At 33.6% G+C, this 13,255-nt stretch overlaps 1 protein-coding gene across 1 annotated transcript in view; it reads right to left on the bottom strand.

Annotated features, from left to right (window-relative positions):
- Nucleotides 1–13,255, bottom strand: part of LOC114327520 (rotatin) — a 247,415-nt gene that overhangs the window by 205,239 nt on the left and 28,921 nt on the right. The window contains exons 7-9 of the mRNA XM_050643983.1: nucleotides 10,296–10,462; nucleotides 5,639–5,858; nucleotides 2,472–2,733 (exon numbers count right to left, since the gene is read on the bottom strand). Coding sequence (XP_050499940.1) covers nucleotides 2,472–2,733; nucleotides 5,639–5,858; nucleotides 10,296–10,462 — 649 coding nt within the window. The remainder of the gene's footprint in view (nucleotides 1–2,471; nucleotides 2,734–5,638; nucleotides 5,859–10,295; nucleotides 10,463–13,255) is intronic.

Raw genomic sequence — 13,255 nt, 5'->3', positions numbered from 1 at the left:
TTTCCCATTAAAAATAGTTAATAGCATGATAATCTTTAAACTATTACCTTACTGTTTCGATCCTTTTTCTCCGTTCAAATTTTCATATGCTCAAGATACTCATATAAAATATATTATAGTAATGAAAATGATCGGTATTGCGCGATTATTTGGTATAAAAATATAAATAATAAAAAAAACTAGGTTGAAGAAAATTGAACCTCAAAGTATCCCAAAAATTGTTTAGATTTGTTATAATAAATTAATTTATTTATAATAAAATAAAACCAGGTATTTTTTTCTATGTTGTAGATTTTTTTAGAAAAACGCAACACACGTGTATCTTTTAATGTTATAAACACAAATATGCTCATTTGAATGCTGTATAATTATTTAAGGTGATAGGCCCAAACTTTCAGCTCCAATGCTATTTAAATGTATTCATTTTTTTCGAATCCTGAAAAAAGTAATAAATATTTTTGAAAAATTAATTTAAACGCAGAATGAAAGACTACATTATTACTGAGGGCCGAAAGTCCCTGATAACTTATATAATGTTAATGGTAATAAGTTACAGGTGTGAAAAAAGAGAAAATTTTGTGTTTAATTTTTTAAATATCTTATTCAAACGATTTTTTTTATTTGGGGACTTTCGACCCCCGGTAATAATTTAGTCTTTCATTCTGCGTTTAAATTTTTCAAAAATATTTATTCAGGATTCGAAACAAATGAATATGTATTTTTAAATATCATTGGAAAAGTTTGCGCCTATCACCTTAAACAATCTTTGTTTAATCAAATTAAAATTTTTTAATTAACTATTTAGATGAGAAATAAGCCACAATTAAATTGAAAAAATAATTTTATTTTAAAATTTTTTGTTAATTATTTTTTGTTAATAATCTTTTTACTGGACGGTCTCAGCGGCTCTGATTTTGATCCAGAACATCATACTTGCTCACAAAATGTCACCTTTGTTTATATTTCCTTGATGAAATAAAAACAAAGAAAGAAATTGCTTCTCCTGATTTTTATATAACTCTGATATTAATTATCTTTTCTTCTTTTTTAATCCGATTAAACTCGAACTAATAAATAACACATTAATCCATTCCAAAAAGGAAATTAGAAGGTTTCTAGGATTCTGTTCATATTACCGAAAATGTATTAAAGAATTTGGCCGCATCGCTAAGCCCCTTTATCGACTAACCGAAAACAACATTGAATTTGACTGGACACCGGATTGTCAAAATGCCTTCGTAGATTTAAAAAACGACTTACAACAGCTCCTATCCTAGCCTATCCACGAGACGATGAACAATTTTTGTTGGATTGTGACGCATCTCAGCATGGTATTGGCGCCGTATTATCACAACTACAGGAAGGCGAAGAAAAAGTTATTGCATATTTTAGTAAAACAATAGGAAAGGCAGACAAGAATTATTGCGTTAAAAAAAAGAGCTATTATAAAAGCCCTAGAACATTTTCATAACTTTTTTTACAAGAGAAAATTTATAATCAGAACTGACCATAGCGCTTTGCAGTGGCTAATTAATTTTAAAAAGCCAGAAGGACAAGTTTCTTGGTGGATAGAGAGACTCCAACAGTATAACTTATTAGTAATACATCGAAAAGGGCGTCTCCATAACAATGCCTATATTCTTTCTAGCTAGGCGACCCTGTTTGGAACGACAATGCCAATACTGTAAAAGACTTGAAGAAAAAGAGAACGAAACTGAAGAAGTAAGTCTCCGTATGACCTTAGTTGAACAGGAAGAAGATAATGATCAGACTTCCCTTGAAAACATTAAAAAGAGTCAAAAGAAAGATAATGACTTAAAAGTCATACGAGAATGGGTTAAAAATGGAGAATGTTGTTAAAAATAAGTTAATTTATTTGCAAATGTCTCATTTGAGAGATGAAATGACAGTCTAATTATTTAAACTATCCTTTTTTAATTAAATAGTCTTTATTTCAAGAAAATATAAACATGGATGACATTCTGTGAGCGAGTATGATGTTCTGGAGTGAAATCAGGGCCGATGAAACCGTTCAGTCAGCCGTCCGGTTAAAAAAATTATTAACAAAAATGTTTAATTTGTTTAAACAAATAATGTTTAAATAATTATACAGCATCAAATGAGAATATTTGTGTTTATATTATTAAAAGATACACGTGTGTTACGTTTTCATAAAAAAAATCTACAACATAGGAAAAAATACGTGGTTTTATTTTGTTATAAATAAATTAATTTATTATAATAAAACTAAAGCATATTTGGGATTTGAGTAGGTACATTATTTAGGTGGATCTACTCGAGTTACTTCGGATTAAAAAAAGGAAAAAAATTGCTCGATTTTGTATGTTATTGTAAATGTTATTATGTTACGAATTGTAAATGTTATTATTTTTACTCTTTGAATGGACTCACATTTACAACCAATTCATCATTTAAGCGACACTTTTATTTTAATATTTTCACATAAATACCTTGTACTAGACTTATTGTAAGAGGGTCATCAGCCATCTGAGAAAATCCTTCGGAACAAATATCTACAAAAACTTTAACAAAATCCAAATCCTTGTGAAATTCTATGCTGGCTAGAGCATCTGAGGCGAGCCTGATGTTTTCGGCATAACTAAGGTTTTTGTACTCTTTAAGGAATTTAACGGTTGCTGTCATTCCTTGGCATACTTTTTTGACATCTTCGTATTTTCTTAAATGTTCCTTTTCATTTGCCACAGAAAAATTCTGAAAATATTTGTTTTAAAGATTACTACATATCGCCGAAACAACTATGAACATAAAAAATGCCATGTCTCAATCCACTCCTAATCAGCATAAATATTTTAAATTTGAAAATAAAAAAAAAATAATCAGTTCATTGTCATACTAGTCTAGGCGCCAAATAGAGGTCACCGTGTCCTTTTCAATTCTGATGGACAAACTCAACGGTTTCTTATGGATTTTTGGCTGTTGATTACGAATTTCGAGGGTGGAATTCGATCCGAGTGGTCAAAAAATTGTTATAAACAATTTAATTGTTTATAAATTGTTTATAAGGCCCTGGCTCATAAACTAAAAGAAATAAAAGATAATGTTTCAAATAAAATTTGTTCGTTAATAAAAAACGAAGAAAAAAACGTTTACTAAACTTAAATCCAACAATTAGAACTCAAGATATTGTAAAATTAGTGCACAATGCAAATTGCAAAATAAGTATTTTTCGAAGCTTTATCGATCGTAACTCGGCTTCTACGCATGCAAATGAGCCTTAGAAGATCTCATTTTAAAGTTTAATGAATATTATTCCAAGAAAAGTTTGTTAAATTACTTTATCTTCATTTGTTTTAAAGTTATATCCGTTTGAAGTTAAAATTTTCTTAAAAAAATTGTACATTAATTTATTTATAAGGGTTTCAAGCAAACTTGAGCTATAAACATTTATACTTTAATTCACAATAATGATAGATGAACTCAAAAGGAACATTTTGAGCTTAAGAAAATGTTCGTATGTTTATTTTTAGCCAAGATATCGATATTTTAATAGCGCGCTCTGAGGCGCGAGATTGGCTCACCGCGTAAATGTTCACGCGCTAACTTCTCGATGCAAATTATAATTTCTATGTATATATACGTTATCTTCATTTTTAATTTTTGAAGATCCTAATAAAATTTTATCATATAATTCTTATAATTAAATCATCATACTGTACCTCGTATCACCTTTCATTCTATTTACTTTGTCTTCTATTTTTTGTACTAAATGAGAAAAAAAACATTAAAAACTAATATTTCAGAAATATAACTAAAAAGTGAGTTTATATTATTTATTAATACTATTTTTACAAACATAATCTTTCATGCATCTGCATCGAGATATACAGAGAATCTCTGCTTTTTTACATCTGCATAAGTCCTTAGAGAAATTTTTACAGTTACATGGTGGTACTAAGTCTGTTCTTGTAGGCAGTAAATCTAAAACTTTCTGGGGCTTCAGCTTCAGAGTCTAATTATCTATATGATATCCATATAAAGTGGATCTAGTTCTTTTGCAACGTCATCAAGGCACGTCAATTGTGTGTATGCCGCCACAACATAAATGTTCGTTTTATATGCAATGATGATGCTGTAAAAGAACTTGATCCATTTTTATATGGATGTCACATATTGGCTCTTTTGCATGCGTAGAAGCCGAGTTACGATCGAAAAATACTTACATACTTGACTGTGAGCCGATTTTGCGCCTCATAGCGAAAATATCGATATCTTGACCAAAAATAAACTTACCTACTAACATTTTAAAAAGCTCAAAATGTTCCTTTTGAGTTCTTCTATCATTATTGTTAATTAAAGTATAAATTTTTGCAGCTCAAATTTACTTGAAGCCCTTATAAACAAATTAATGTACAATTTTTTTAAGAAAATTATAACTTCAAACGGGTATAACTTTAAAACAAATGAAGATAAAGTAATTTAACAAACTTTGTTTTAAATCCTATTAATGAAGCTTTAAAATGAGACCTTCTAAGGCTCATTTGCATGCGTAGAAGCTGAGTTACGATCGATAAAGCTTCGAAAAATACTTACATATTTTGCAATTTGCATTGTGCACTAATATTACAATATCTTAAGTTTTAACTGTTGGATTTAAGTTTAGTTAACGTTTTTTTTCTTCGTTTTTTATCAAAGAACCAATTTTATTTGAAACATCCTTTTTTATCTCTTTTAGTTTATGAGCCAGAGACTTATAAACAATTAAATTGTTTATAACAATTTTTTGACCACTCGGATCGAAATCCACCCTCGAAATTCGTAATCAGCAGCCAAAAATCCATAAGAAACCGTTGAGTTTGTCCATCAGAATTGAAAAGGACACGGTGACCCCTCTGGCGCCTAGACTATACACACCATGATCTATTATAAATATTAAATGTCATGTTTCAATTAAGTTATATTCACTCCCAATCAAGGAGACGACGAATAAAGGATACGAAATGGACTCTACAATATGCAGTCACATTCCGTCTATTCGTCTAGGAAAAATTCCGACAAAAGTTTTTTCCGTGTACTCAAAATTTGAGTAAAATTAAAAATGAAAGCCAGCTTATGTTTCATTTCAGTTCACAGATGATCCATCATCCTCATGATTTATTGTTTACATCAGGGACTTCTCATTTCTTTAATAGATGTTGCTACAGCGTCTGATACGCAAATTATTTTTATAATTCAGCTTAAATAGACAGTTTGGTCTCGTTTCGATTCAGAGGTGTTCATGTAGTCCCACTGAGATCTGGAGAAACCGAAACGTACGTATGGGGATGATAGATCATCTCTGAATCGAAATGAAACATAAGTTGTCTTTCATTTTTCATTTTACTCATATTTTGAGTACACGGAACCAACTTCCGTTGAAATTTTTCCTAGACAAATAGACGGAATGTGACTGCATATTGTAGAAATCCTTTCGTCTCCTTTATTCGTCGTCTCCTTACCTTAGAAATTGTAAAACGCGGAGATTAAGGATGTACCCAGAAATTGGTCCCCCGAGAGGTTATTTTGACAACCTCCATAGTGAGACTGCGATATAAGAAAAAGTGGCTAACCCAGAATTTACTGCGCGAACAAACTTACTACGAATAAACTTTAGTCTTACCTGAACATAAGTAAAAATTTTGTTATGAACATCAGTATAGAGGCGGCTAAATGTGACATCCAACAAAGAATTTGAAAGAGCACTTCTTAGGTTTCTTGGTAAGACCGAAGCACAATTGGAATATGGAACCAAAGCTTGTAATAAGTTTGTAGTATTGTGCAGCAAATATAGATAAATAACTCTATACTGAAGGTTCTTCTCGGATGATACTGATTCAATCCTGAAATATTAAAATAAAGATACAATATGTTTAATCATTAAAATAATCAATTTCGATTACTGATATTTTAATAATAGTGAATATTTACTTTCCATACTACTATTTATTTTCTTGTCTTCACCTGTCATGCATTAGTTTCCTCTAAAATATCTTGTTCAAGAATCATACAGTTTAATTTAATATACTCTAATAGTACTTACTATGTTCTTCTTCTTCTTCTTCTTATGCAATCAAATAATGGATGTTCGCGATCACGTTTGACCATTTTTCTCTATCCCTTGCAGTATGTATTAGGTCTCCTATGTTTCTTAGCCCTGTCCATTGTTTGACATTACGGAGCCATGACATTTTCTTCCTATTCACTCCCCTTCTTCCTTCGATCTTTCCTTCAATTAAGGTTTGCAGAAACTTTTATCTTTCGTTTCTAATTAGGTGCCCCAGGTATGCCATTTTTCTCTGTTTAATTGTGCATGGCAATTGTCGTTCTGTACCAATTCTTCTCAGGATTTCTTCATTTGTTATTCGTGCGGTCCAGGGAACTTTAAGGATTCGTCGATAAATCCACATCTCAAATGCCTCTAGCTTATTCATTGTGTTTATTTTTAAAGTCCAACCCATGCCATATAGGAGCACCGACCATATAGAATTTTGTGAATCTTATTTTTAGGTTCAGGTCAAAGTTAGAGTTCGTAAAGACGTTTCTGAATTTCATGAATGCACTTCTGGCCCTTTATATCTTCTATATTGTCTGATATTAAGATCCGCATATCGTATATTATTGACCCAGGTACCATTTACTTTGATGCCGCTTTCGCATTCCTTAAGAGCTTCCTGGAAGATACTTTCTTCCATGTTACTTAATACTCCAGAAAACGAAACATTTAAAAATCGAAAATAAAATCGTACCATCTGATGGCTATCGAAATTTTTACTGCGTCATGGTTGTTTAACATTTAAGTAAAAAAGCGACTTTTTTTTATTCAATTCAATATTGTGAAAAACTACGCATTATAGATGAAAATGTTCAAAAGACGACTTTCTTAAAAATACTTTTTTGGTTGTAACAATTAGTGATGTTTTTTTTTGTTTACATGTAACATCATACATTTAATATACATTACTAGCTATTATTATTCGCTCCGTGCATGACTGACGCATACTCTGCGGAGATTTTAATGCTAAAATAGGCAAAGAGCCTAGCCTACACCCCACAATCGGTAAACATAGCCTCCACAATATATCCAACCATAATGGCTTAAGACTCACAGAAACTGCAGCAGCTAATAATATGTTAATAAAGTCAACTATGTTTCCGCATAAAAACATTCATAAGCAAACCTGGATCTCAAACGACCATATTACGCGAAACCAAATTGACCACATCATTGTAGATGCCCGACATGGGAGCAATATCATAGACGTAAGAAGCCTCAGAGGAATAGACGGAGACACAGAGCAAAAGTCAAATCCAGAATATCTAGCCACAAATACACCAAAACAACAATGAACCCACAATGGAACATGGACGAAATGCAGAATACAGAGAAACATCAAAAATATATAGAACAACTTGAACAAAACTTGAACTCTGAAATAGTTTACAATGATATAGAAGAGCTGTGGGAAACGACTGCCGAAATAATAACCAAGACTGCCGACAAGATCTTTGGAAGGAGTAGGCAGAAGAGGGCAAAAACAGACAAAAGTAGAAAGGAATACGACGACTGCCGAAAAGAAACAAGACAAATGATACGCACAAAGAAAAGAAACTATGAACAACAAAAATATGAAGCTATGGAGAGAGATCGACCCAAACCAGGCTCCAGAGAATTCTATAAAGCAATTTCCACTGAGAAAAGAGGACATAGAACCAATTCTATCCATACACTGAGAGACAATCAAGGTCATATGATAATCGACGATAAAGAACTAACAGAAGAATGGAAAGGGTATTTCAGGGACCTTCTAAACATCATACAGGAAGAACAGCACAAATAAGAGATCTATATCACAGCGGACATGCCCGTCGAAAATCCCTCTTTTGAAGAAACCCAAAAGACGTTAAATAAGCTGAAAGATCACAAAGCGCCGGGTACGGACGAGATACCAGCAGAACTTCTGAAATATGGTGGAGACGCACTACATCGCCAAATCCACCACTTAATAACACAAATATGGTTAGAAGAAAGGATACCAGCACGATGGAAGGAAAACATCATAGTGCCCATCTACAAAAAAGGGGACAAAACAAAATGCGCGAATTATAGAGGAATTTCACTCCTATACACGGCATATAAAATCCTCTCAAACATCATTCTTAGTAGACTAAAACCCCCTATGCTGAAAATGTCCTAGGAGAATATCAAGCCGGTTTTAGGGCAAACATATCCACAAATAGATCAACTATTCACGCTGAGACAGCTTCTAGAAAAGGAATGGGAGTATAACAGACCCATACACAATCTCTTCATATACTTTCGACAGGCATATGATAGCGTAGAAAGAAGCCAAGTATGGAATGTCATGGCGGAGTTTTCAATATCAAAGAAACTCATTCGGATGACTAAAGTATGTATGGAGGGTGGAATATCAAAAGTACGTGTAAATAATAAACTGTCTGACAGCTTCGAAATCAACAGTGGACTCAAACACGGTGATGCGTTATCTCCACTACTTTTTAACCTTGTATTAGAGAAAGCCATGAGGTCGGCCGAAATAAGGACAGAATTGCTATCGGTTCAAGGTCCCAAGTTATTACTAGCTTACGCAGATGACATATCTCGTTGGAGACTCCATCCTATCCACAAAAGCCAATTTCAACAAGGTGGAAGGAGCAACAAGCGAAGTAGGGCTGAGGATTAATGAAGAGAAGACGAAATATATGTGTATAAATAGAACGACACGAAGAGACAGATAGGACAAAATGTGACGGTCAACACCTTCAATTTCGAAAGAGTACAACGTTTTAAGTATCTGGGGGCCGTAATCACAGGTGACAACGATGTTACTGAAGAAATAAAAGACAGAATCCAATCAGAAAATCGCTGTCTATTCGCAATGGATAAGCTTATAAAATCAAAAAATCTTACAAGAAGTTCCAAGATCAAAATGTATAAATCCATCGTCAGACCAGTACTAACATATGGATGCGAAACGTGGACCATGACCGAATCAAACGAAGAAAAGCTCAGACGTTTTGAACGAAAAATACTTGGAAAAATTTTCGGACCTCACCACGACATTAACACAAACCAGTATAGGATCAGAACCAACATCGAATTAAAAGCACTTTACAACGACACCGATATCGTCCAAGAAATTAAATCACAGCGACTAAGATGGGCAGGCCACGTGCACAGATTTCATAACGAAAAACTTGTAAAACTGGTATGGGAGGAGATTCCTACAGGCAAAAGACCACTTGGACGTCCCAGAATGCGATGGAGAGATAACATCCAAGCAGATCTCCGGAAAATGAACATTCCAGTTGACCCTAGGTTGATGGAAGACCGAAGAAATTGGAAGAAAGTTGTACAGTCAGCCAGGACCCACCCAGGGTTGTAGCGCTACGTGATGATGACTGACGCGACACCTAGCGTAGTCGCCTGACATTTTTGGCGACCACAATTTGACGTTAAACATATGATACACATATGACACATTTGACGTTAATATGTAATATTTATTTACCATTTTTGATAAAATTTGTTTACAAACAATAAGTGCGTTCGCGGAGACAGTCAAGGACTAGTCCACGACAAGTGGAGCATGCGCACTTTAAAACAATATAAATAATATCGTTGATAGATAAATATACAAGGTATATTTACTATTCATCATCATCATCATCATCATCAATGGCGTTACAACTCTTCGTCAGTCTTTGCCGCGTTTACTATTGCCTTCCATGTTTGTCGGTCCTGTGCCACTAATTCCCATTGCCTCACTCCCATTTTCTCCAGCTCTTCTTTGACTGCATCTTTCAACCTTTTTCTGAGCCATCCTACAGACCATCTTCCATCTGGCCTTTCCCAGAACACATTGTTTATAAGACGATTGTCATTACTGCGTATCACATGCCCTGCCCATCTGAGTCTATTGGCCTTTATATATCTAGATTTTCCGCTAGATTTGTCACGCTGTCTCTGACAGCGTGACATACTGTCACCATTCTTAATATTATTAATTAATTAATAATATACTGGTATATTTATCAATAAACGATAATACATTTAAATAAATATAATATGGAATTAAAGTGCGCATGCGTTGTCGTGGATTAAAAGTCACCGACAGGGTCCACCAATGAACATAATGACACTGACATTACAAAAATGCGCCAAAATTGTCATATTTCGCCACTACGGACGCTGGAATAGTTTCGTATATCCCCACCATGGTCACGCACCGACCGAATACTTCATTTCAAAGACTTACCTGAAATGTTCTAACGAAGTTCCATATTTCACAAATATTTCGTTGAGATCCCTCAAAATCCTAACAGAGGTTTCATTTGGACTATTATTCCAAATATTTTTTTCTATGCACATAGCCAGTAATTCCAATATCTTCTCGAGTAGAATTAAGCAAAATTTGATTGCCACCTTTAAACACATGAAATATTAGTGAAAAAACATGTTTGCTACATTGATTCAGTTAATAGAAGTAGTACTGGTAAATATTTTGATAACAACAACATTATCTACTTCTGTAGATTGTTATTACTGTAACAATAAAGTTCTTTTATTTGTTCTTTCCCTTTCTTGTGAAAAGGCCTTTTTAGTGCCCGTAATTATATACCTAACTATGCTATACAGCGTGTCCAGAAACTCTCCCGACAAACGAATACAGGAGATTCTTAAGATAATTTTAAGACAATTTAACCCAATTTATCTAGTCCGAAAATGCTTCCTAAGGGAGCTAGAGCTCTTTAAAGATGGCGTCTTGGAATTAGTTTTTCTTAAATATCTCCAGAACGCTTTACGATTCCATTAATTACAAATTTGTAGTACCGGTCATAGGCGCCCGTTTTGGGTAGGGCAACGGTTATTTTATCGCATAACTTTTTTGTCTTTAACTTCTAAGCATTTTTGACACTGGATTATTAAATTGTGAGGTATTCTAGTACGAAAAGGTACTCTTGCTTTAAGTCGGTAGAATGCACCGTTTTCTAGAAAAATCGATATGAAAATTTTTCGTTTGTTAATTTAAAAAAATAAATAAAAAAAATATTTAGAAAAACGAAAACAGGTATGTTTATTTATCTGTCAGAAATAAATCGTTTTCCTTAGTTGAGAAATTCTACTACCGGTCATATGCGTCCGTTTTGGGTAGGTCAACGGTTATTTTTTGAAGTGAAAACTTCTTTAGGGACGTTGTGCGATTTTTGGATAGAGGAAAAAGCATTGAATTCGCGACCGTCATTGCGTATATAAATTGTGTAGAAGTATATAAATTTAAAATAGATGTAAAACCTATTTTGAGATGGGGAAAAGGATTGATTTCGCGACCGTCATCGCTTCGACGAAATAAATTTTGTACGTATATTATTAGTAATAATACTAATACGTAATTAGTAATTACGTAAAAACTTCTTTAGGGACGTTGGGCACTTTTTAGATGGAGAAAAAGTTTTGAAGTAGCGACCGTCATCGCGACCGTCATTGTTTCGACGAAATAAATTTTTGAAGTGAACACTTTTTTAAGGACCTTGTGCACTTTTTAGATGGGAAAAAGTATTAAATTAGCGACCGTCATTGCTTCGATAAAATAAATTTTTGAAGTGAAAACATCTTTAGGGACGTTGTGCACGTTTTAGATGGGGAAAAAGTGTTGAATTAGCGACTGTCATCGCTTCGGCGAAATAAATTTTTGAAGTAAAAACTTCTGTAGAAACGTTGTGCCCTTTTTAGATGGGGAAAAGTATTGAATTATCGTCAGTCATTCGGACCGTCATTGCTTCGACGAAATAAATTTTTGTAGTGAAAACTTCCTTAGGGACGTTTTGCACTTTTTCGATGAGAAAAAATATTAAATTAGCGACCGTCATTGCTTCAACGAAATAAATTTTTGAAGTGAAAACTTCTTAACGGATGTTGTGCCCTTTTATGAGGAAAAAGTATTGAATTAGCGACCGTCATCGCGACTGTCATTGCTTCGATGAAATAATTTTTGAAGTGAAAACTTCTTTAGGGACGTTGTGCCCTTTTTATATGGGGAAAAAGTATTAAATTAGCAACCGTCATCGCTTCGGCAAAATAAATTTTTTTAAAGTGAAAACTTTCCTTAGGGACGTTTTGCACTTGTTCGATGGGAAAAAAAGTATTAAATTCGCGACCGTCATTGCTTTAACGAAATAATTTTTTGAAGTGAAAACTTCTTTAGGGACGTTGTGCACTTTTTGGATGGGGAAGAAGTATTGAATTAGCAACCGTCATTGCTTCGACGGAATAGATTTTTGAAGTGAAAACTTCTTTAGGGACGTTGTGCCCTTTTTAGATGGGGATAAATTATTGAATTAGCGACCGTCATTGCTTCGACGAAATAAATTTTTGAAGAGAAAACTTTTTTAGGGACGTTATACACTTTTTAGGTAAGAAAAAAGTGTTGAATTAGCGACCGTCATCGCTTCGGCAAAATAAATTTTTGAAACGAAAACTTCTTTAAGGACGTTGTTCACTTTTTGGATGGGGAAGAAGTATTGAATTAGCGACCGTCATCGCGACCGTCATTGCTTCGATGAAATAAATTTTTGCAGTGAAAACTTCTTTAGGGACGTTGTGCACTTTTTAGATGGGGAAAAAGTATTAAATTAGCGACCGTCATTGCTTCGACGAAATAATTTTTTAAAGTGAAAACTTCTGTAGAAACGTTGTGCCCTTTTTAGATGGGGAAAAAGTATTGAATTAGCGACCGTCATCCCGTATATACTGTAAGAAGTTTTCACTTCTGTCGGCACTCCCATGAGTGCTTTAATTTTTTTTTCGCATAGCTTTTTTTTTCTTTAAATTTTAAGCATTTTTGATACTTTATGATTAAATTATGAAGTATTCTAGTACCAAAAGTTACTCTTGCCTTAAGTCGGTAACATACACCGTCTTTTTTTGAAAACTTTTTTTCAAATTCAATAAACGAAAAATTTTCAAATCGATTTTTCTAGAAAATGGTGCATTATACCGACTAGTAAGAGTACCTTTTCGTGCTAGAATACCTCACAATTTAATAATCAAAATGCTTAGAACTTAAATAGGTACATACAAGTTATGCGATAAAATACCCGTTGCCCTACCCAAAACGGGCGCCTATGACCGGTACTAGAAATTCGTAATTGATGGAATCGATTTATTTTTTGAGGATAAATAAGCGTACCAGTTTTCGTTTTTCTAAATGGAAGCGTT

This window comes from Diabrotica virgifera, chromosome 2, assembly GCF_917563875.1.
Source record: "Diabrotica virgifera virgifera chromosome 2, PGI_DIABVI_V3a".
Taxonomy (NCBI): domain Eukaryota; kingdom Metazoa; phylum Arthropoda; class Insecta; order Coleoptera; family Chrysomelidae; genus Diabrotica; species Diabrotica virgifera.
This window is presented reverse-complemented; position numbering and strand designations above follow the sequence as displayed.